This window comes from Acipenser ruthenus, chromosome 49 (genome assembly GCF_902713425.1).
Source record: "Acipenser ruthenus chromosome 49, fAciRut3.2 maternal haplotype, whole genome shotgun sequence".
Classification (NCBI taxonomy): domain Eukaryota; kingdom Metazoa; phylum Chordata; class Actinopteri; order Acipenseriformes; family Acipenseridae; genus Acipenser; species Acipenser ruthenus.
The window spans coordinates 5,180,916-5,206,082 of NC_081237.1; the positions used below are offsets into that span (position 1 = coordinate 5,180,916).

The window sequence follows — 25,167 nt, forward strand, 5'->3', positions numbered from 1 at the left end:
AACTAAACTTGTTATTGCATCGTAACTTCCTAACCTTAATCCTTAGAGACACTCCGTGCAGAGTGTGAGCTTGGCTGCCCATGCTGACCCTACACCTTTTGTAGCTTTTTAAAAGCAAACCCGTCACCAGCCACTAAATGGACCCCCAATCAGCAAACTGCAGCCTTTGATTTTTTCTGTTGCAGCCGCTGTTTGATATTCTTCTGGAAGCCGTCAGGCAGTCAGCATCTCAGAGGGATAACTCTTAGTAAATAAAACAGTAAATAATACAGAGCAGCTGGCTCCGGAGCTCGTTATATAATGAAGAGACGGGAATGACATCATCCCATTCCGGAGCGAGCAGTCCGGTAGTCTGGCTGAGCGATGAGAGCATTCGACCACGGGCCTCATCCTGCTGAACGCGGTCCAGGCCGGCTCCAGACAGTCTGCTAGAGCATGCAGCACGGACTTCTGCCCATTGCTACTGTGCTTTTATGAAAAGATCTTTGCTCTTTGAACAGAGAAAACTCTCACTGTGCCAAAGCCTGTCCGATCTGCAACAGGGAGATGCAGCTTGTATATACCACAGAATCTGAGGCTTGGTGTGTTACACACATTAAGAGTTTGGAATTGCAGACTGCTAGCGCTGTGTGTGCAACTGCTCAGGAAAACCTCACTAATGGAAAGCTTGCCTAAGGCTTTCATGTCAAACTAACAGACTAATATTCATCTGAGACACGCATGGTCAGCCCGGGGGGAATTAAAAGACTCAATTGGACGTATTCCAAGGCTCCAGCACGTGTGTCAGCCTCCACCTCCGTCTTTCCAATCAGCCTCTCTCTGCACGGGACACAAACCAGGAACGAGCAGCCCCTGTCCTGCTAGGCGGTTTACTGCCATGGGACGGCCCCAGAACAACACAACTGATAAAACACTCTCCGCTCTCCTCTCTTGGCTCTCCTTGTGGGATTCGTGGATTTGGCACAGCTGAGAAGAGCAAAAAAAGGAATAATAAAAATGAATCGTCTCGCCATGCTGAACTCTTCATGGGACCGCGCTGTCTGGTCAAGCCCAAGTGTGTTTTGGTCATCTGCTACAGTTTAGTAGCTTTCTGTGGCAAGTCATTAAAAGTCAAGTAAACTGCCAAACTGTGCAGGGATTATTACAAAAATGATCCAGTCAAGGATAGACTATTGAGTTGCAACTTTCCAAGAGTGTCCCGGACACTTCAAAACAATGCCTGGTTCTGGCAACCATCCCAGCACACACACCGTACGTACCGCACACAATAAACACCGAGACGACAGCAGCAGCACTAATCACCACCAACCCGTAGAGGAGTGCCCACGGGAAAAACACAGCGCGGTGTAATCATGCACAGCGAAAGCATGGTAAAGCACAGATAGGCACTGCAAAGCACATGGAGCTATGGTACAGCATATTTAAAAAAAACAACACTGCAAACCACAGCAAACTATGGTAAATGCATGGTATAATCATGCATAATTACAGTGCAAATTTCCCGTGGTAAACTTTTATTTTTATAAGGGCAGATCTTAAAAAGAAGAGAGCTTCATCTTTGGTTTAGTCAGTCAGAGAGAATGCAGGGGATTGAACTCTGTCAGATAAAGCCTTCCTCAAACTGCGTTCCAGATATGCAGATGAGCGACCCGCTCACGGTCTCCACTGGTGACCCGAGGCCATGCCTCCGGAGGGGGGTGGCATTTGAAACTAACCCTCATTAGCCCTCATTATGCAGCTCTGCTTGAGTGAGCCCTGGGACTGAATGGCAGGGAGGCAGGGGGTAGCGAGGTCAGGACAGAGGTGTCTCTCTCGCCCCTTTCTCTAGCATGCGGTCGGGTTATGCGATGGAAGTAATTGATGTACTTGAGTTTATAATGAAGTAAGTAATTTATTATGCATTATAGATAAGCAGCGGCTGCATTTGTCCCGCGGTGGCCCCATGCGAATCTTGATTCCGGTGCCCCCTGTCTGCTCTTCTTACCAGTAATACTACACTACGATCACTTTCAAACAGGGCAACAACGACACTGTTGCATTTCACTACAGTAATCGCACAAAACCAGACTCACAGAGACAGATAGAAATTCACCTTTCATGCTTTCAGAGGCAAAGTGTGGATTTGAGTTTTCAGCAAATTTGGTGCTCTGTCAATAATCTGCACTAGCCCGGTCAAACGTTCTGGTGACATTGTGATAAACCAGAACTTAAAAATAATACCCTTGACTCAGGGGGGTACTTACAAAGATCCGCAGGTGCCTGGCACACACCAGACCCACCGACCCATTCTGCTCCGGGCCACAAATTACCAGCACTGTGGGCTGCTTCTTAGAGAAGGCACTCAGAGGAAAAGCCTGGAGAGGGAGAGAGAGAAAGAGAGAGACAGAGAGAGAGAGGGGGGGGTTGGGAGTGAGCGTGCGATTGTTACTAGAGAGATCCTTTGTTTTTCTTCTCCACCAAGTCCTGTAAGTTTGGTTCAGCCCGTGAGGTAATCAGCACTTCACTGCTCCTTAGCTTCACTGATTAACCTGCGACCATCTCTCCCACCTGCATTACCAATTAGCACAGTAAACAGCAAGGCTAGGGCTGGGGATTGCATGTCTCCTCACTCAGACCCCTTTCTTAGGAAAGCAGCACAGCCGGGGATGGGGAGTTTGTTGTCGGGTAACTTCACTCAGACTACTTGCTCACTAAATATCGTTTCCATAATTTGTACCAGTACTGTATATATAATTTAATTTAATAAGGTTTAATTTAATCTGCAGCTGTGCTACAATACAGTTTGATGTATTGAAACATGTACAGTATTCAATATACTGCAATAATACTGTACTGTGAAGTATTGTGAGGCTGTCTACAGTAGCTGTGCCTCTTTCTCCACAGTTTGTTATCACAGACCATACCTAGACAGGAGCGTTGGAGGCTAAAACCAGCATGTATTTTTATTTGTACCTCAAGCCACGCAGAGCCTTTGACCATGTCTAAAAATAGAACAACAGTGGAAAAATAATCCTGTCTGTCTTTATCAGAACCACAGCTCCCAGGGGACAGAATCAGTCAACTCACAGTTAAGGCTTTTGTTATGAGGAGCCCCTGTTAAAGAACACGTTTATTCAACTAATTACTTTTTAAATCATTTCACACTTGAACAGAAGCAATAACTAGAGGGTGCATCAAGTGTACAAAGAGATAATAGTTACCAAAATCCATGACTAGAGCTAGTTAGAGCTTTATAGTGGATTTTGTCTTTTTTGTTTTCAGGTCCTGTATTTAAATCATCTTGTTCAGTGGCAAGGCTGTGCTGTGAATGGGAACCTTTGTGACGTGTATTTCTGAAAAACGTGCCATGTGCTGCTATAGCAGGATCATTGAAAGGTAACGGCAGAGAGATCCCACTTGTCTTACAGTAGCAATCTATAAAACTGACAAAGTTTAACATGCACATTCAGAACAGAAACAGAAGCATCGGGCAGTGGTTTATTCTGGTAGCGTGCGACCCCTGACCCCAGCCAGACGAGATTCCTACAGAAATAACGATCACGTGAACGCACAAGCTTCCTGCTGGCCATCTGTTCAGTGAAGGACAAACACCAATCACAGCGCCAGATTTATGGCTGCCATTAGCTTCCTGTTTCCTGTTATTACAGGCAAGAGCTGGGGGGAGGTGTTGGGGGGGAATAGGACAATTAAGCTGGAGTAACATTCCTGCTGAAATAAGGGCACATGTCTAATTGTTTTTTGCTTTATTTGGCTCATGGTGTTTGATTTGAGTTTATGTTTATTGTACGAATTAATGAATGAGAATTGTTACCTGTCTGGGACACCCTTGTAAACGAGATGTTTCACCTCGAGGGTCTATCCTGGGATGAATATTTTAAATAAATAAAACTGTCCTAAGAGAACAAAGGCCTGTTTTAAATAGCTCTCTGACTGCCTCGGGAAACTCTCCCTGCTTCTGTAGATACACAGTCTTCCATACAGCGAGGGAGGGGTCCGTCACATGACCCGCAGCGAGGGGTCAGCCACATGACCCGCAGCGAGGGGTCAGCCACATGACCCGCAGCGAGAGGTCAGTCACATGACCTGCAGTGAGCGGTCAGTCACATGACCCGAATGCTTTCCTACAGGCAAAATGAGATATTTAACTACTTCATTATCATAAAAGTTAAGAAAGAGAAAAATGTGTGCGTGCGATTGCAGGGGTTATTGACCTCCGCCCAGGCAATGGAGCAAAGCTGCCACCCAGCGCAGTGGTCAGGCCAGCTGGACTTGATGCCCCTCAGACTCAACGCCTCCATTTTATCAGCCTCAGTTGCGTTTGCTATCCGCAGCCTGCCTGCCTGCCCGCGCTCAGTGGCCACATCTGTGAAGAAAGACAGCAGCCTGCTAACAGGGTGCCTGGAGGCGGGACACCACCGTAGCTCAGCTAATTACCAACACATCCCCTCTCGGCGAGTCTGCTGCTGGCTGCACGGTCACTAAAGGCGGGGAAGCCGGGGACCTTGTATACAACACAGCACATCCCTGCGGTGCAGGGCAGTGCCAGGGTGAATGTGTGCTATAAATCACGAAGCACAGATCAAGCAGCCACCGTTAAGAGTCTGTCACAGTTCCAGGACATCCTGCGTGCACTAAAAGAAATCATGCTTTCACTGTGCTTTAATACACTTTGCTATGCTTTTCCATCCCTATGCTTTACCACTCTGCTTTAATACACTGGCTTTTAATATCTTTTTAAATGTTTTATGGGCTGGATGACAGCTCTACCCAGGATCCATTTAGAAACACTAAAAGAACAAACACATGTTGCTGAACTTGTGAAGTGTATTTTAATATTTCTAAATGGATCCCGTGTAGAGCTGTCATCCAGCCCATAAAACATCCCTTTAAAAAGGTTACCATAGTAAAAGCATATCAAAGTGTAATAAAGCACAGTGCAAGCATGGTAAAGCAGAGGTGAGCATTGTGAAGAACAGCAAGGTATGGTAAAGCACATTAATAAACATGGCAAAGCAGGGTAGACTATGGTGAATACATTCAAAAGCACGGGAGAATGCAGAAGAGGGCGTGGCCTGCCTGGTTACCTTGGTGATGGCGAGTGCGCAGGCGTGACCCCAGATCTCGATGAGCTGCTGATGTCCGAATCGATATTCCTTCAGCAGCTCTTTTTCAATGACAGCCGCCTCCTCCTTACTGCAGAGAGAGAGAGAGAGAGAGAGAGAGAGAGAGAGAGAGAGAGAGAGAGAGAGAGAGAGAGAGAGATTTCATCTTGTGTTTTAATTGGGCTTCTTATCACATCGCATAACATGATGAACTGAACAAAATAAAAGTCAAGCTCAAAGTTTGAGCAATCTCTGCCACCCCCTAGTGGACAATGCTGAAACTGTAGGGGAGAGTGAGGAAGGCGTTCTGGAGACACCTGCTGGTAGCCAAGCAAAGTACTGCCCTCCTGGGACGAGCATTCTGTTCGTTTTGTTTTGTTAATTTTATTAATTTTAAAATTAATTAGCTGAACTATATTTGGGCACATGAATCTTGCACTGAAGGAAACAAAATCACAACTGTGACTCAGAGTGACTTGCTTGATAAGGCCTATAATTTTAGGGATGTTAAAAAGTAGGACAAAAAAATTGCCTTATGTGAATATTTTTATTTCTCAATAAAGATTTTTTAGTTAAATAAAAACAAACATTACAACTGCCCCTGGCCATGGTTTCAATTGTAACATTGGACACCTTACATTTCAAGCTCTCTTGACACATGCCTATCAGCTCTTAAAACAGGATAGCTATGGGGCTTGGTAGAGGACAGATGTAAGCTGTTTGTATCAAAGTCTGGTCAAACTATCTCAGATCATCTGTGTTTAATGGAGAGAACGGTAACTGTCCCCGGCCTCCCCTACGCTAACCCTATAGAAACCCCAACAAAGAGAGTGCATGAAGTTGTCTATAATAGAATGAATTATAAATGCACTTGTGAATCTGCTATAATATTGTTGCTTGTGTTCACAAATACATCATTTAAATGGATACAGTTCCAAATCTTGAAGACATTCATTTTGTGTCTAATTGTGTCCTCTCTCTCTCTCTCTCTCTCTCTCTCTCTCTCTCTCTCCTTAGTGTCTGTTTCCATGGCGACTCAAATGTAATAAGGCATGTTTAGCGAGCGAGCGAGCGAGAGAGAGAGAAAGAGAGAGAGAAAATTAGATTGTGTCCAACAGTCAGAAAAATGAGATTACCAATTTCAGCCCTCTCAGAACGCCCACACTTGCAGGCACCCTTATCTTTAATATGAGAATGTTCACAGTGCTTTAAATTCTAAATTTGAATTTATTTAACCAGGATAGAGCCCTTTAGATATACATCTCACTTTCAAGAGGTCTTAAGAGGAGCCGGCACAAGAAAACCAGCATGCACAAATCAATACATCCTTTAAACAGGACAAGAACCAGTGCAAACAATAACTACAAAGTAACTAAAACAACCACCTTGGAATAGTTCATGAATTACTTATTTAAGAACCTAGCTGTACCCATATTAACTGTGAATCTCTGTCACCCTGAGGATACGTGACTCGCAGATGTGATCAAATCAGCCTGTGCTGCTCTGCTCCCGTTTTGAGCAAAGGTGTGCTGATTCTATACCCAGCACCATCAACATATTCCTCTATGCGCTGATAGAAACGGTCAGCCAGTTTACATTTCCTTTTTACACTGAGCATTTCGCACGTTCCTAATAAACTGGCCACACCACAAAGCAGATTGGCGTGCCTTCCAATTAGTCAGGGCACCCACTATCCTGCCCCTTCTTCTTCGCGTTTTAACACCAGCAGACTGCTCCAGGTCTTACATACTGCACAATGCAATCCTGTTACACCTTCCTGGTGTATTAAGATGCTGAATCACAGGCTCCTGGTTGTTCCTGATAAAGTGTCCACGCTCTGCATGATCTCCCTGGCCTTTATCTGACACGGTGATATTTATTTTTTGCACTGTACCAGACTGCTCGTCTCTGGGGCTGGGGGGTGGAGCGGTGGGGAGGTGGGGGGGTGGGGGGATGGGGGGGGTAGACGCTGTGTTCGTTCCGGGAGCTGCTTTTGATGCATTCGGGGAGTCAGTGGAAATTCTTCACAGTAAAAACAGATGCTTTGATGGTGCCACCAGTTTAGCCGTGTTTCATGAATCGCCGTTGGATTAGGAGAAAGAACACGTTTCACGTTGTTGATAAACTCCCTTCTCTCTTCCACACACACACAGACAGACCCGTGCATTGGAAAGAACACGTTTCACGTTGTTGATAAACTCCCTTCTCTCTTCCACACACACACAGACAGACCCGTGCATTGGAAATGCTGCAGCACTTTTAAAATCCAGGCCTGAGGGTATAGCTTCACATCTTTGATTGCAATTCCACTAATAGCAGCAGGATCATACAAGACCTCCTGCGCTATGAATTCCTGCTGAATGATTTCATTCACAATGAATTTGTACTATCATTAACTATCATTATGATATTAGACATTATCCTCACACCTCCCCAGGTCACAGCAATGTGGTGTCAAATCATATACTTTCCATAACTTAAACACTCAATACTGCTAAATTAAGAGCAAATGAAATGGCATCAGGGTTAGGGTTTCCAAAAGGGTGCGCTGTTGCACACTGGCAGTGCCTTGCCAGACCAGCAGGTGGTGCTGCAGCGTCTACAGGACTGTAAAGACAATGGGTTTCTGAGAGGCTTGAGAAATGGAGCGGCTCCAGTGATGATGGGAAGTTGTTCTGGTTGCTGGCAAGTTGTTTAATGACGTGATCTTTGAGTGAGGGAGGGAGAGTGTTTTAATTACACGCGTTGGCAGCTAACATGAGGTGACTTTTTCTTTATGTCCTCGAGAAGATTTATTTTATTGTATTTTGTTTTATTGCAAACAGCATAATGTTTCTATAATAGGAATAGGAATAGTTTTTTTAATACCCACGAATTAAGAAAGAAAGAAAGAAAGAAAGAAAGGAGAAAACACACAGTTTTGGGCAAAGCTAAGTAACTCCTAATTTGGTTTCCCATAGCAACCTCTGCTATATGAAATGTAAGAGTAATTACTTGGCTGCGCTGACAGCTAAATAGCTATATTTGTGCCTTCAGGCTGCACCGCCCCCCACTGAAACACAGAGCCTCGTATTAAATTGTCACCTCTGTCACGTATTAATTACAGAGAAGAAACCGCAACTTAACTAAGACCATGTTTCCTTCGATGTGGAAACCATTCATCTAGCGAGCAAGAGATCTCATTATACCTCCATCACTTTAATGACTGTCGAAACCGTACAGTCACAGGACTGCCCCCCGTGAACTGGCTGACCAGGACCAAGCTGAAGCAATGACACGTTTATAGGCTGCTCGTCGATAGCTCTGCAGTAAATGTTTCGGAGCGCAACCCTGATTGCGCAGGTATTATTATGTAGTAAAAGATGCTCGATGCAGTTCTTTAGAGTTTCATAGCAGACAGGTCGACTGTTGACGTAAGCGAATCCCGAAATCTGGACTTGCTTGGTGTGACGTACTTCCACCCATCCCGCTTTGGGAAAGTGAAAGAAATCAGGGGCAGTTCTGATTGGCAGCCGGTGCGGGTCGGTTAAATGAGCGTGGAAGCGCAGTACCCCCGGCAGCAGGGTTTAGTGGTGCATGGAAACGATGTCAAACGATAATTTACAATTTAATCCCTGTAACTTTGCATAGCCTTACATTCTCGGTGTATTCAGCCGTATACAGCGTTTTATCATAATCGTGCACGTTAAGAATGTGACTAACTACTCTCCGTGTGAACATGTGTATCTATTTCTGCAGCGGTGCCTTGATTTCCCTGTACAGTGCATTGCTCCCCGCAGACTCCCCTAAATGCCTTGCTTTGCAGCAATTAGCCAGCCGTTCGCTACGGTAATTGTTCAGACACGTTATTATTTTTTGGTTTCTTTTAAAATGCATTCACCTGAAAATGAATCCCGAGAGTCGTTTAGAACTTTTAAAGTAATCGCCCAAAAACAAAGGGTTTCATTAACAACCGCAGCCCAATCTTACTGCAGAGGCAAAGAAAAGACATTAGTGCGTTAACAATAATTAAACAATACTTCATTTTTATTATAGGGGGCCGGTTCTCTTAAGAATCCCGGTTTAAATTCGTGTTACAGTCTGCTGAAGAACACTAAGCAATCAATGGAATTGTCGTACAATTCGCGCTGTTATGTAAGCAGAATATATATATTTGGATGTACACAAAGGGTTAAACGATTAATTTATTCCAGGACGTTTCGGACAAAAGCCCTTAGAAAGATTATATATAAAAGTATAGACATAGCGAAATAAACAACAACAAAAAACGAACTGGTGTTTGAATTTATTGGCTTTCATTAACGAGGGAATGAAGACGGTGGACACTGTGTGGCCTGTCGAGGCTCGTCCTTTTCCAAAGCAATGTTGATTTCCCCAGACCAGACTAATTACTTAATCAATTACCCCTAAAGCCTGCTTTCCGGACCCCTGCAGCCCCTCTCGCTCCTGCACGCTATTCCTGCTCATTAATCGCAGACGCCTCATCGCTCCCACAGCTACCATTAAAACACATTGAACACATTGTGCAAACTAGCGCCTCCGGCCGTCCCTCACGTCTCCGAGGCCGGGGACTGCGGCGCTAATTTCCCTTCGTCTAAATCAGCACGCTCCTGGGGTGTAATAGTTTGGACAATACTAAAAGAAGCTTAATACATTCGATGACAAAACTGTTCGACAGGAAGCAGCATTTCTCGCTGTCTTTGTAAGTGTTGCAAAATAGAGCACTGTTGTATTGAGTTTTTAATACTAGTCAGGGATCATGAGCCCGCCATCCTCATCATGTCCCATTGTGGTTATGAGTTACCGTCCTGCTCAACACAAGCCCGGAGGGACTGACCTTTGCTCAGAGGGGGTCGGTGTGAAGGGGTGAATCAATTAACTCCTGGAGTGTTATTTGTGGAACAGGGCAACATGATATTACTTATAACTTATTACTCAAGTTCAGGGCTTGTAACCAGGAGGTCACGGGTTCAAATCCCACCTCTACCACTGACTGACTCACTGTGTGTGACCCTGAGCAAGTCACTTAACCTCCTTGTGCTCCATCCTGCTGATGAGATGTTAAATCAGTGTCCTATTGTAAGTGACTCTGCATATAATGCACAGTTCACAGCCTACCTCTGTAAAGCGCTTTGTGATGGGGGTCCATTATGAAAGGCGCTATATAAAAATAAAGATATTACTGTTATCATTATAAATTAATGCCACAGAGCTGCTGCTTATATAGATGTGTGCTCTATTATTTATGCTTTTATTTTGCATTATGGTTCTTATGCTGGTGTTCAGTGGTTTTGTCCTGTTTGAATGACTTGTCTGCTTTTGCCATTGATTGTATAATGTTATTTCTTACCGCCTTCTCCTGCCTGGACCCCCTTGTAAGGAGTTGTATATCTCAGGGGTTGTATCCTGGTTAAATAAACACATCTGCTGACTGGGCTCTTTCATTCCCCAGCTGCTGCAGATGCTAGTCATGGTCCACCACCACCGTGCCCCTTGTGCGTCTTCCCAGTCCACTGCCAACTAACTAACTACTCCAGGACTTATATACTGTCGATCCCGTACCACGCCGCATGCTGGGGCTTTCCTCTTTCATTGCTGCTTTATTTCCTAACGTTCAGGATTGGGGATTTTAACAGTCGGATGACCATTGCATTATTTGGCACTCTGCTGTCCTGTTTCTGTTTGAGCTATAGGTTTATAATTACATTCCCAACCCTGAGTGCTTCCAATGTTACTCTCAACAAGGCTGAATACTGCAGATTTATTTGCTGAGCATGTGGGTTTATGGGGGGCTCCGCTTACAAACTACGCCGGTTGGTTTTATTACATCTGCAAATACTGAGAACTAGGGGCTTTGGAGAATTGATAACGGCTTCACCTTTTTTTTCATATAACTTTCGGATCTGAAAGCATCGCTGGATTTTCCTAGGACACCCCGTGGGTAAGAGACTGCAGTTACGATAGAAACCTGTTCGGCTCTTGACCTTTAAGTGATGAAATAAAACACACAACTGTGTTCAGCTCTTAAAAGCAATGTGACATTTCTGTCAAATAAGCTACCTTCACCGGGAAGCACTGCAACCATGACAACTCACAACTGCCCTCTGACCTTTCGGGAAATGCTCGGAGTGCCTGGTTGCAAAGGGCGAGACTTCCTGTCTCTGCAGGAGGCTGAGAGCTGAGGGCAGTACAGCTGCTGTAGGAAGCGCACAGGGATCACACAGGAACTGTCAAGAGATTTGTGATGCTCTGACAATGTGCCTCCTCCAGGCAAAAGCAATGCTAGCATTAACAGTGCTGTCAAGTACGATTTTATTATATTATAACCAGTGGTGTAGTCCGAAATCTGAATTATTATACACAGCCACGTTTTATTTGTATACTGAAGTATTTCCACAAAGTGTCTTTCTCCCTCTTGTCAGAATGCTTCTTTGTTTTTGTGTGTCAGTGGCTTCGTCTGTGTCTGTGTCTCAGCTCGCAACAGCTAGACAGGAACGCTAGCATCTGCCAATCACAACTGACTTCAGAGGCGTCAGTCCCACTTCACAGGAGACAGCAGTAGCTCGTGATTTCTGTGCAATTTCAAGAGAGGAAGAACAGATGCAATCAACATGCACCGCCATGCAGATCGCGTCTCACGTGAGATCTGAAGGCTGATTCCCGCGGATTATCCCGTGATCAATGCTATTGTCGCATTATGTATTTTGGCAACTCCAGTCTCAGAGCAAATCTCATCACAGCAATATTTTCACATGCATTGCCAGATTGAACTGTAGGCAGTTCTTTTATAAATACCCTCCACACGACATATTAACTTAGAGATAATAAAATCTAAATAATATAGTTTTATATTCTCTCCACAAACTATGGTGCATAAAGATACAAGTGGCCCTACTGTATTAAGTCATTCCTACAGCTTTGGCTAACAGAAATGTAATTATTATTATTTATTTCTTAGCAGACGCCCTTATCCAGGGCGACTTACAATTGTTACAAAATATCACATTATTTTTTACATACAATTACCCATTTATACAGCTGAATTTTTTACTGGAGCAATCTAGGTAAAGTACCTTGCTCAAGGGTACAGCAGCAGTGTCCCCCACCTGGGATTGAACCCACGACCCTCCGGTCAAGAGTCCAGAGCCCTAACCACTACTCAACACTGTTTCCCTATAATTGTAGGTCCAGAGTCTATGTGCTAGGCGCCATGGGAGTGAGACTGACCCACAGAACAGGAAGTGATACCACCAAACAGTGGCTTAACTGTCTAAATCTGCAGTTTTGTATTTGAAAAACATGCAAGCCGCCAATTGCAGCTGAAAAAAAGATCTTTAGCATAGCTTTAAGGAGACCAGTTGAAGGGTGAAGTGGTTTGTTTGAAATAAAGGGTTATGAGGTTTCACAATAACAAGCCACTGATCTGGCTAAAACCGGTCTTATATATATATATATCTCGTAGAAAATGTGCACATTAAAAAGATTCACGATTCCCCGAGCGATCTCATTACATTCTCACACATCCTCGCCTCGTTACATTTAAGAGGAGGAGTTGTTTTTTTATCTTGCATGAGGCATGTGTTCACAGAGGAGCCCAGGGGGGGAGCACTGACACGTCCTGATGTGGCAGGAGAGCTGACATTATTATACAAAGAGACGATTTCATCTGCCATTCCCACCCAGGGAATAAGATCAGCCTGCGGGTTACAGCGTCGGGGGGGGCTGCAGTGTGAAGCGCGCCCGGGGTTCAAGTCACACAGACAGCATCCAATGCCTCCAGCCCATCCTCTCCGATGTCTTTGGCTCACGGGGATGAATTGACCATCGCTGACACAGTGCATCAGGCATTGCTTTTTAAAATACATTCAAATGATCTGACATTGGTAATAATAAATAAAAGTATCTGACTATTCTCCTGCAGGGTAGAAGCAATCTTCCAACTAAAAATAGGTACGACGACAGCAACACAGGAAAAACACAAATTCCAGCACGTTAGTAATATCATAAGACACTAATGACGAATCTGCTTTCCAAAATAAAATGGGTATTTATGAAATTGAGCTACCATGTTGTTATGGAATGCATCAAGAGGAATGTGTTCATATCTGGATCACAGTGCGGTCTGATATATTCATGCAAAGTGTTTTTCAGCGCTGTGAAGGCACAGCTCTCTGAGAGTACGATTAATAAAATACATTTTTAAAAAAATGCTACTAACGTTTATTAAATATTTACAAAGCCTGTGCCTGACTGAACATCTGAGAATGGTCTAATGTATTTGAACATTTTGATAGAGAGGTATACATTCTCAAAGGAGGGAGAAGAGAGGGGTAGAGGCGTGAGAGCGAGAGAGAAAGAGAGAGAGAGAGAGAGATTAAAGCTTATCAAACTGCATCGGAACAGTTGTTCGAGGACAATGGATTTCGAGTATAATCTCTCTGTAATATAACCGGATTTTCCCCTGACATCTCACACAGAGCCAAGCACTCGCCCAGTCTACATTTCCCACTGTATTAGTTAACATTTAAAAGCAATGGAAAGAATATGAAAAACATAACTTCTCATTGAAGGCGTTACAAAGATTTGATGTACAACTTGACAGTTATTATTATTATTATTATTATTATTATTATTATTATTATTATTATTATTGATAAATAATAATAATAATAATAATAATAATAATAATCATAGGATTTATCATAGTCAATAGCAATATTCTCACTGGTACTTTTCTTTGCTTGTATATTTAATTTGCAGATGTATCCATTCCCAGGTTGCATTTGAAAGATTAACAGTTAACAATGGTTCTGTTCCACCTGGGAAGAGTTTAGTAACTAACCCACCCTCGAATAACCCCCCGCAGCCTTATCTCTCTCTCTTCAGACCGATATAGCCCGTCTCAGGAAAAGAAAAAGCTACAGATCCTATCATCGCTCAGCCTGCCGGACGGAAAGCAGCCGCGACGTTTCGCTCGTCTCTGATCTGAGCTATCACAGACATTTCTTCTGACATTTTAATACAGGTTTGCCTGCGTCTCCTGAGAAACGAATTTAACATCCTCTCTGCCATGTCCGCGCATCTCCTCCCACTCAGAGCCATTAACAGAACAATTGAGAGGCAATCGAGAGACCTCTGTTGAGGCTTTGACTGTCACGGGTTGTGTTGTTCTTATAACGTGGTATAGATGGGGTATTCTCTCTTTGTTCGTGCACACTGACTACCTCCCTCTTGCTATGCAACAGCCTCAAGCAAAAAACTGAAGGTCATGTTTGTGGGCGACCAGATATATTAGCAATACCCAGCATGCCGCGATCTGGATGTGGATATGGATTCCTCTGCGCCAGTCCGAGTTCCTTCACCTCTGCAGACTGGAATAGCGGATTTGGAAATGAGACTTCCACTTACCCCCTCAATCTAATCATGTTTCCAGGGGTGTCCAAAGTGGTCCCTTCCACTCCAGGTCTTTGTTCCATCCCTGTTCTAAATGGTTTAATTGAACCAATTAAAACTCAAACAGGTATTAACAGGTAGTATTATATCATTATAGTTAATGATATAATACTACCTGTTAATACTGCAGCGGCTCCAGGGCTGTGATTGGACGCCCCTGTTTGTTTTTTTAAGCAATCAGTGAAGGAGATGGACGCGGTGTTTATTTCCGTCAGTGTTAACTGAACGACCCACACTCATGTTACTCCGAGTAGCTAATTCTTTCTTCTTTTCTTAAAGCCTTGGTTTAATTGGTGCTTTCCACGTCACTGTTTTATAAAAATAGACCACTTACCTCTGCCTTGTGTTCAGCAGAGATGGAGCTCCGTTGAAACACTAGGCTAGGAATGCATGTCGTTTCAAACAGCACCAGCAAAACAGACACTCAAACTGGGAGCGTCTGTTGAATTTCAACTGCAGGAAAGGGTGATAACACTTAACAAGTCTTCTCCCTCTCAGTCAACCTGTATTTTTACACCTGTTCCGCAGGGAGCGGCAATAAGGGTTGAGTTTTCTTGTCTCCCTTCAGGTGTAATTGATTACTTTAGAACTGGGGTTGTCAGTTAAACTCGCCTACTGAGTGATTAGTATGGCCAACGGCTCGCTGTCTAAGTGTTGTTCCATTGTTTGGTTACTGTGGAATTTGACCAATTTCTCCTTATTGCTGTGCCTTCTCTCAGCTCTGTTGATGTGCCTCTGTGAGTCATTGCAGGCCCCAGGGAGACAGTGCAGCCCAAAGACTTCACAATGACTGATTTCAATAGGAAACGTGTCTGGAATAGAAGACCTACCTGACCTATTAATACGTCAGCACCCACATTCTCGGAGAACCCACACCCCCCACACACAGAGATGTTTATTGTCATTAATAATATAGCTTATACAAAAAAAATGCATTTTTTTAACCCCCCTGTGCAAGTATGCAGAAGCGCGCTTCAGGAACTGCGTTAATTAAAAATTGATTGCGCACGGCGTGGTTCCGCGCATTGCAACACCGCTACCAGCAGGGGGCGTGAAGAGGCGGGGATGTGACATCGAGCGACCTGAAAACAACACAGCGGGACACATAATCATCCTCCAATATCCCTGATAAAAGTGTCCCTCCAACAAAAGCAGTTCAAAGTGTAATACAGCTACAGTGCATTTGTTGCTCATGAAAGAGTCTCTTGGTATCCCTGACTATTGCCCACTCTTCAAAACCAGATATTAATTAGCAAGACATCGCACAATGCTGTAAGAGTCCCACTGCAAGCCTGGAGCCAGACCGAAAGAATGCGAGTGAATTCAAGAGAGAGTGTCTCTGTGCTCCAATGTCCTTCCCTTCTCCCAGGAGACAGCCTGCCAAACCGACACTCTCCTCAAACTGGGAGCTCATCAACTCAAGTCATTTCAGCTGCAGGAAAAGAGCATTAAGCTTCTGCAGTTTCGCAAATCTTCATCTAAATATTTTACACCTGTTCTGCAGAGATGGGCGAAAGGATTGGGTGCGTGTCTCTCCTTTAAATTGCAATTGATTGCTTTGGTTTGTTAATCAACCCAATTAGATACTCTGCGTGCGCTGCACAATGTGCCCGGGATTCCGATAGGGAATTCCAAGCAGTTTATTTTCGATTCGTTCTGTCCTCCAGACTGTGTAATCTCGCATGGTTGTGTGGCTGGCATTCCTGCACTCCTCTGAGGTCATCGAGTCGGAGAATTAGCAGATAGAAATCACAGCAAGGACAGCAAATCTTCCTGCGCCAAATTTACAGTTTGCATTAGGGAATCTCACAAGCTCAAAACTAATCAATTAAACTTGATATACAGCCTGCATTGAATTGTACTGTACATATTTATCAGCCAGGACATTTCCTACCTCAATCAAACTTTCCTAAGTAAGTTTATTATGTTAAAAAAGGCCAATCTTTTGGCACTAATCAAAGAGAGTTAATACCACATTATTCAAATACACGTAACAATAGCTGAATGCTTCAAACAAACACTCATCCAATCGTAAATCCTGAGATTTTAATGGATTTTTTTTCGAAGCATTTTAAAATATTGAAAGAATAAAATCCCACATCAGTATCGACTTGAGAGACCCTAAATTCAAGCTGCTTTGTCGTTTGGTTTACTAGCCCTGTAAAATAATGAGTGTTTAGGAGGTAATTAAAGACTAATCATCCATAACTTCACAATGCTCCATCAGAACTCCAAACACTGGAAGAAACGAAGTCAAGCAGACAGATGTTTGGGCTCGTGTCCTCTTTCAGTGTACTAACAGGAGCGCTGTACTGCACCTATCGAGCACGCTGATGAAGGCTCGATTAGAGCACTGCAGAAGGCGCTGTCCAAAACAGCAGCGGAGTCTTGAGCTTGAGTGTATCATTTTAAATAAAACAGACGCTGTTCCGGTCGTTTCAGCAAGTGTCTCCCCCACCGCCTTAGCTCAGCTGCTCTGTTTCCAATCAGTGGCGTCTCATCGCTCTGTTCCCCACGCTGAGCGAGGTGGGCACAAGCTGCTACTGTCAGCGCTATCGGGATGAAGGAGAGAGCTCTGCCAGGGGATCTGTGCCCCCCCTGCCAGCTCATCTCCGTGTGCCAACAAGCAGCGTGGAGCCTTCCTGCCGAGCCCAGTATGGTCAGAGTGGCGCGATACAGATGACAGATAACTTTTCAAAGTAAAACTTAAGTCAGGTAGACAAGTGTCTCAATCGGCGCATTGGTTTAAGCCAGTGGTCCTCAAAGCTTGGACAGCAGAGTGGCCAAGAAGCCAATTGATATAAATCAGGAATACTGATGTACAGGTGGGGGCTCTGCTATTGTGCAGTTAACTGCTTTAATTAATAGCATTCATTTGATGATGGCCATTCGGTCTTGCATGCGATTACAGGGATGGAAATAAGACTCCTATTGCATCTACCCCATTCCAGGTTTTAATACAAGCTTGATTAGCTACAGTGTAACAAGCTCCGGTGTGTCTTATTAAATTCATAGCAATACCAGGAATGGATCAAACACCGAAGAGGATACGAAGGGGCTAACAGCGCATCATTCAGACCGCTGCCCTGGTTTCTGTACTGAGCTCAGCAGGAGGAAACGACGCACACAGACTCCTGCCATTACCACACTGCACAGATATAGCGAAGCGGAGTGCTTTATTATAAGGTCACATCCCTGTCTGTGTAACGCACTGAGAAACAGAAAGGATGCAGCAGAAGGGGCTGCTTCACATTAATCACAGTTCAGTGGATAGCCAGAGAGGGGGGGCAGTGATGCTGGAACATGCAGCCATGTGTATCACATTTAACGCAGCCTCCTCGCTGGATCCCCGAAACCCCAATTTGGGGTCGGCTCAGGTAACGATCGCTCTCTCTTCAAAAGCTGCTGGAATGTGGTTTTCAGAGCTGTGATGGGGGGGGGGGGGGGGGGGGGGGGGCTCTATCTGGGTCTGCAGGCCTCCTTGTTGCCATGGAGATCCATTGTGCAGGAGAAAGGCTGCTCGCTAACGAGGGGGTTCTCTCTAGTTCTCTGCCATGAGCTCCGTTCAGAAGCTTGCAGCGGCACACACACACTCACACCATTTTTTTCCATGTTTTTTGTATAGTATATTTCACGTCATGGGCCTACAAGTCAAGTGGACACATGTTTCAGCTGGTGCCTGCATCACTTTGTCCTAACAGTCCCTGTTAAACAGGCCCTGGTTCTGTTTAAACCACACGGTTCCTCATACCCTCAGAATCACCCCTTTTTCTGTAAATGAACTGATCCTTTAGTCCTTTATCAAATCCAGGACCAGCACCAATCGCTGTATTTAAACTACAGTGCGCAGTCGAGTCACGAGGGACTCCAAAAAAAAAACGTTTTGACAGCCAACATGCTAACAGCTAACTGCCCAAGGTCTTATGCGCGGCCCAGCCGATCACGTGACAAGCCACATGGTCCAGCTGTTTTGCGTAACAGTCATTACCTTGTGATCGATTGCGTTAAACAAGCTCATTGCCCTGAGACACTCGTGAGAATCGGGTGTGAAACACGAACGCACTCAGCTCCAGTCACTATTACTTCCACTACTGCCAGACTGATGACAGGCCGGGGGGTTTCAACCGAGATGTGATAACGCTGCTCCATTAAATACTGTGACGGGAGCGGGGGTGGGGGTGGGTGGAAGAGGTCAAAACGATGCTGGAAAGAGAAGAAAACCCTGGGAAGGAAGCAAGCCGCTCCTCCGCAGAACTGCAAGCTGCAGAGGACTCCTGGCAGCAGGGCAAGAGTGGGCAGGAGGTCTGGACCGGACAAACAGCTTCACTGTTCATTCATCCCCTTTCACTGAACTGTATGGGAATCTGCTATGAAAAGGGACCACGTGAAGGATGGGTGGGGATCAGCCTGTCCTGTTAAATAATATATCGTTAAATAAGAATAACAGTACAGCTACGATTAATGCGACATCCTCGCCGTCTTACACAAACTGACTGATACAAAGACATTTCAGTTGGTTGTATCACATCAATATCGGGGTCTGCTAAACATTGTATAGTATTTGTACATAGAGAAAATTGAGACAAAGACAGAAAGAAAGAAGGGTTTTTTACATGGGCTTCAGGGAAGAAATAAAAAAAAATCTTAACTGGCAAGAGAGAGAGAGAGAGAGAGAGAGAGAGAGAGAGAGAGAGAGAGAGAGAGAGAGAGAGAGAGAGAGAGAGAGAGAGAGAGAGAGAGAGAGAGAGAGAGAGAGAGAGAGAGAGAGAGAGAGAGAGAGAGATCTTAAAGATGTCAGAACTCTTTGAAAGCTGCGCTGTTCCAGCAATCAAATGCAATCAGAGACACTGAGCCCTGACCCCCTGTGCTGGAGTTGTCAGGGCCTTGTTAATAATGCCCTTGCCACTTCATTAGCGCTGCAGCAGCCCACTCCAGCCGCTGCCGTACAGCTCTCTGCTCTCCTACAACCTGACAGCTTCGTCTCGTCCTCAAATCAAAGGGGACGAGCGATCTTCAAAGGAAATCCGTGCTCTTCCCTCTCATTATCTTCAGTACCCCATTCCACACTGCTCTCCCTGTATCAACTATATATAACCCGTGCTCTGCACCTGTTTATGATCAAGTGAAGCCATTAAGCAAAAACAACAACAAAAAATAAAGCTGGACTACTATCTTATAAAACTTGAACTTAAAATCATATAAAAGCATTTCAGAAGCACAAACAAAACACAAATTGTAATATGCTTAAAATACGGCTTTTTAAAACCGCTGCCCTGGTTTCTGTACACAGCGCAATAGGAGAAAACAGCAACACAGAGGTTTTTTGTTTTTTTGTGGATATATTTAGAATTTTTGTTTTGCTTCCCTGAGCGACAGGAGACACTCTTGGGAAGATCAAACGCTGGTTCAAGGAGGGAGGAATCCTGTTGAGCCTGAAGCCCAACCTCCTCCCGATCAGCACAGCTATCACTGTCACCCCCCGGAAAACTGTGCTATGCCCCAAGTGAATACACTGCTAAATAACACGATTCCACATTCAAACACTGCCAGGGCTGGATCACATACACATGGAATGGATTGAGTTTGTGAAGCACAGTCTGCTCCAGTTAGCTTCACATACAGCTTCACATGCATACAGCTAAATGAAAACCTGCTAGATTTTTTTTTAGTTGTTCCAGATGTTACATATCTTTTTATGTCAAATGCTCTGTGATGCCTTCATGAAGGGAGCGAAAAAAAAAAGTATGTTTGTATTGTATTGTATTGTATTGTATTGCATTAGTAATGCATCTTCTCCAGATCTCTCATAGGTTAAAATCTTCAAATCTTCCTTCCTCTCTGCCAGAACACTGAAAGTGCACTCTTCTGTGATGCATGTAACCCCACTGGAGCCATAGACACAGTTCTGTGCTACAGACTGGAAGCCATTCATGAGAAACTAAAGCTAGTGTAACTGCATTTGCACGATTCCCATTGGAGATCATGTCTGTCTGGCTTACTCTCCTCCTCAGCATGCCGCACTCTGCAATGCAAAACTCTGAATAATAGAGTGGTCCCGTTAGGCAGGCATTGAATTCAGATTTACTGCTTAAATTATTATTGCTCACCGCACAGCCCAGAGACATTTCACATCGCTCTCGCTCAGAGTCTAGATTTAACCAACGAGAAAAAGAACGAAAATAAGACATGCACACACACACCCACAACTGCGGTGAAAGCCTCTATTTATCAACACTGTTCACTGCTGTACAGTGAAAAAGAGGTATTAGTGTTCCTGCTGTAACAGACCAAGGCCTTGTGGGCAACACCTTGTTTTCTGATGTAATTCAATGTTAACTGCAGGGCACAGGCTATTCCCATGTAATTACACTCTTATTCCACCCACTGTTACCATGTAAAAGCAGGCGGTATCCGTAGTTATCAAGGTATTACAATGGAACTGCATGGTCATGTATGCCTTGTAATCCAAGGTGCTAGTCTTGTTTCTTTTGGTGACAGTGCAGATTTTACACCTGCATATATTCTTAGTGAACCTGACCAGATATGCCTCTTCTGGGATGTGAAGCTAAGGGAACATGAGGCCACTTTCAGGAAAAGCGTTTTGAAAACTGGTTCCAGGAGACCTAGTTTGAGGTTGTCGTATCAAACCCCAAGTCTCTTCTGGTGTGCCGTGCAGTGACCTGAAACCTAGTCTCCTGAAAACAAGGTCCAAGCCTTTGTCTTCCCTCAGCTTTAGTGACGCACGAGTGAAAGCAGCTCTTATTCTTAAAAGCAAATAACAGAATTCAGAGCCAGCGTCTGGCAAGAGGGGAATCTCTTAGCACTAGAAAATTCAATCACGCTGAAAGCAGAGGTTTGGTTATTTCACAGAATTACGCTTTATCTAATTAAGGCAACCTTTTCAGGGAACACTAGAAGCCAGCGCAGGGTATTAAGAGGTTAGAAAGTGATTTTAATCTCTGGGTTATCAGACCTTTAATGGTGCTGGTTTTCTTAAGAGCACTTACAGAACAGCATGTCTAGGACAGCGTATTGGAGATCCTGCCTCTGCCTAAGAAACACACCCAGTGTCTGCATCGTCTCAGAATGTGCTGGTTCACTTCAAACAAAAATACAGAAGTCAGCATTTACTTGAGCAACAGGCAGTGCTACACAGGTGCAACAGCAATTAACATACACAGCAATGGACTGGTATGATTGACTGACTATAGAAGCATCCTGCAAGCAACATCGCTGTATCACACAAGGAGAACCGAGGAGAGAAAGAAACGCCAGGTTCCATCAGTGCAAGAATACAAAACCTAAAACGCTTCGAAATAAGTAGCAATACCAACAGAGACTTCATTTCATTCTTTGACGCAGCGTTTCGACTTGTGCAAGGCTGACGTCTGCAACGTGCAAAACCAGTACGCGCTCACTGCTCTTAATGGGGACCATCGTGAGATTTCTCACCAACCACACTGGGAATGGAGATCTAGTGATTAATGCAGACGAACATGCTTACTATACAGTTAATGTGTGCATGATGTACATCATATCAATGCTTGTTCTTTTTATTATCCTGCCATCATACTGTAGATCTTCTCTAATTAGAGGCTTTTGACATCAAATAATATCGATTGTGACGCATTTCCCCTCCCAGCCCTACAGACCCTCTCCTGCTCTCATACATTTCCAGCAAATACGTTCCAGCTTAGATGGAGTCTGTCTCCAGATAAGAAGTGGTGTTAGTGAGGAAAAGGAGCTGCTTCCCAGCCTGGCAGGATAATGAAATGCACATTCCCTGTATCACACAAGATAGCAATAACGCCCCGCTCATCGGAAATCAAGCGTGCCATTATACCGTCCACACCAGGCCTGCACCCTCTTGTAATTCACCCTATGGGGCGTCATTGCTCAAGTAGAAAGCGGGCTGGGGAATACATACTGCATTGGGATGGAGGTACACAAGTACAAACTGAGCTTCTGTAATAAGGGCTCTCCGAGCAGGGGGTGCTGCACAGCACAGCACAGCACAGCACAGCACAGCACAGCACAGCACAGCACAGCACAGCGTGGGCGGGAGGGAGGGATCTCAACAGCCGTTGAGAAGTGGCGCGTTTCTTAAACACAGAGGAGACAGCAAATCACTGTAATCCTTCCATTATGTTTCTCCAAACACTGTAATTTGTCTTCTGCTGAAAAGCCAGCAGGCAGACTACAAGCATGCTCTTCAAATCAATGCTGAGTACTAAATGGTGTGTTTTACACTTAAAAAAAAAACGTGTTAGCTTAACTAAAAATAGCCCAGAGCTGTAACATAACATGCAGTGTGTATGGCACACAACTCTCCTGCTGAAGGAATAGGACAGTACAGGGATGTGTACTGTAAGTAGCTCTCCCAGTTATAAGCAGGACAATCTACAGTAAATGCACAAATATGATCACTTGATTGACAGGAACAATTTTTTAACCATCGCCAAAAAGCTAAATCAAGCAGATGGTACCCTTCAGATCAGTGCAGTTTCCTATAGCATGCAAGCCAGGTACATGTAAAGCTCTTTGCAGTCTGTGTCGTAGCTTTGAGTCTATCTCCCCCTCCTCCTCCTCCTCCACTTCATTTTCAGCCTTGCCAGGGGGGCTGGTAGTCGTACTGCCTCCCTGCCTCTCTCTCAGTCCCGGGTGAAAGACGTCAATTGATTTTTTAATTTTTTTTAAGGCAGCACCAAAGGCAAGTGACCAGGACAGTCCGTTATTCCCAGGAAGAAGAATAACATCATCATCATTAACGTGGTTCCCTCTGGGGCTGCCCTGAGGGAGAGCAAGACCACTGTGCGCATTTTACCCCACAGATCTCCGTCACTGCTATATAGATGCACACACGCCGGCAGATACGCCCAAGAACCATGCAACCGCAGGGATGGAAATAAGACTCCCATTACCATAGCAGTTTGATCCATTCCTGCTTTAACTAGGAGTTTAATAAGACACACCTGAGCTTGCTACCTATGCACTGTGGCTAATCAAACTCGTATTAAAACCTGGAATGGGTGAAACTGCTATGCAACAGGAGTCTTGTTTCCATCCCTGTAGACGCCACTACCAACACTGGACTGCACTGGATGTGATTAACACTAACAGGCTTGTCTTGTTGGCTATCCCCACGCCTACATCACAAGACTGAGGTGGACTGTCCTTTGATCAAGCAGCGTGGCTGAACAACAGTGCTCAGATTCAGATGAGCTTATTTTGGCCAAGGGGGTGTATTCAATTGAGCTACAAAGTGTTTGGTTTAAATGCTGCCACTGTTAAGATCCTAGAAATAAGGGCTCTTTGTGTGCTGAAGTTTTGAAAACTCAGACATCTAGCCCTGTACTAGCCCAAGTCTCTTCTGTGTATTTCTGTCTGTGCAAATCTTCAAAAAGTCAACCAGGGTCCTATTTTAATGATCTAAATGCCGGTGGTATTTAGATCCCCCGCCACAGTTTAGATCTTTCTATTTTTGCAGTGGCTGATAAAATCTGTAGGCTTGTGTCAATTTTTTTTTTGCCTAAATATTAATTTATTGTCCCATATACTAGAAAAAAAAAAAAAATTGCAAGCACCTGAGCTGGTTTTAAAACAAGACTCGACAAACAAAAAACACAAACGAATTTGTTCAAACAAAGGCTTGATCTTCAGGTCTATCAGTCTACAGCATGTACTCACATCCATGTAATATTAAACACAGTTAAAGGTAGTTAAAGGTGAACCTGGGGGGTTAATTACTATCAGCACATTAAAACGAGAGATGATGAGAAGCTGTATTGTTAATCACTCTACAGCGCGATAAGGCTACAGATGAACACACACACAGGCATACCTGAATTCCTACAGACTCGTCCTGTAGCTCTGCGATGCTGTGCAGTCTTGCACAGCACAATGTGTTCAATTCAATGTACACCCACCGTCTCAAGAATACAGCCAACTTGAACTGCACAAGCAGCATTGATGTTTATCGTTGCATCAAAAACAATATTGTATCACAGAATTTGTGCCCGTGCTTCAGCTGGAAACCAATCACTTTCTAAAGAATTATTGTTTAACATGTCCTCACTGCAGGAACTCCCTTTAAGATTTAAGAGCCCCTTGCAAAAAAAAAAAAACAAACACAAAATCAATGACAATGCATTAGCAGGTTCACACCCCCAGCCTTTCTTACCTCAGGTATTTGAGAGGCTCAGTGGGTTCTGGTACCTGTTCTGCTGTGGTGTGGTTCATTTTGGGTCCCCGGGTCCAAACGTGAAGCAGTATAGAATCTGTGCCGGCTTCAGAAACAGTAGCACGCTCACTGACTCACTCTGCCTCTTTCTCTTTCACACGCTGTCAATGCTAGCTCTGTGTTGCTCCCTGCACTCTGTTTATAAGAGAAGCCTAGCTGGCAGGCTCAGCCAATTAGGAGACAGGGGGGACCGTGGGAAGGCAGCTGATTGGCTGAGCTGTGTACAACCTGCTAGTGTAGAACACTGAATGGGTCTGGGACTGCTCTGAGACAGTGTGTTGGGGCTAGTCATTTTAATACAGTGCTGTGCAAGCCAGCTCGGGGTAATTCTACTTCAGTGTTAATTAAAAGAAATTACAGCTGTTAATTTGA

At 44.4% G+C, this 25,167-nt stretch overlaps 1 protein-coding gene across 1 annotated transcript in view; it reads right to left on the minus strand.

The window, feature by feature from the left end:
• Window positions 1-24,916, minus strand: part of LOC117428869 (yjeF N-terminal domain-containing 3) — a 29,476-nt gene extending 4,560 nt beyond the window's left edge. Inside the window, exons 1-3 of the mRNA XM_059014891.1 lie at window positions 24,736-24,916; window positions 5,085-5,193; window positions 2,244-2,354 (exon numbers count right to left, since the gene is read on the minus strand). Of these exons, the coding sequence (XP_058870874.1) occupies window positions 2,244-2,354; window positions 5,085-5,193; window positions 24,736-24,794 (279 nt within the window). The 5' untranslated portion in view covers window positions 24,795-24,916. The remainder of the gene's footprint in view (window positions 1-2,243; window positions 2,355-5,084; window positions 5,194-24,735) is intronic.
• Window positions 24,917-25,167: the final 251 nt, after the last annotated feature.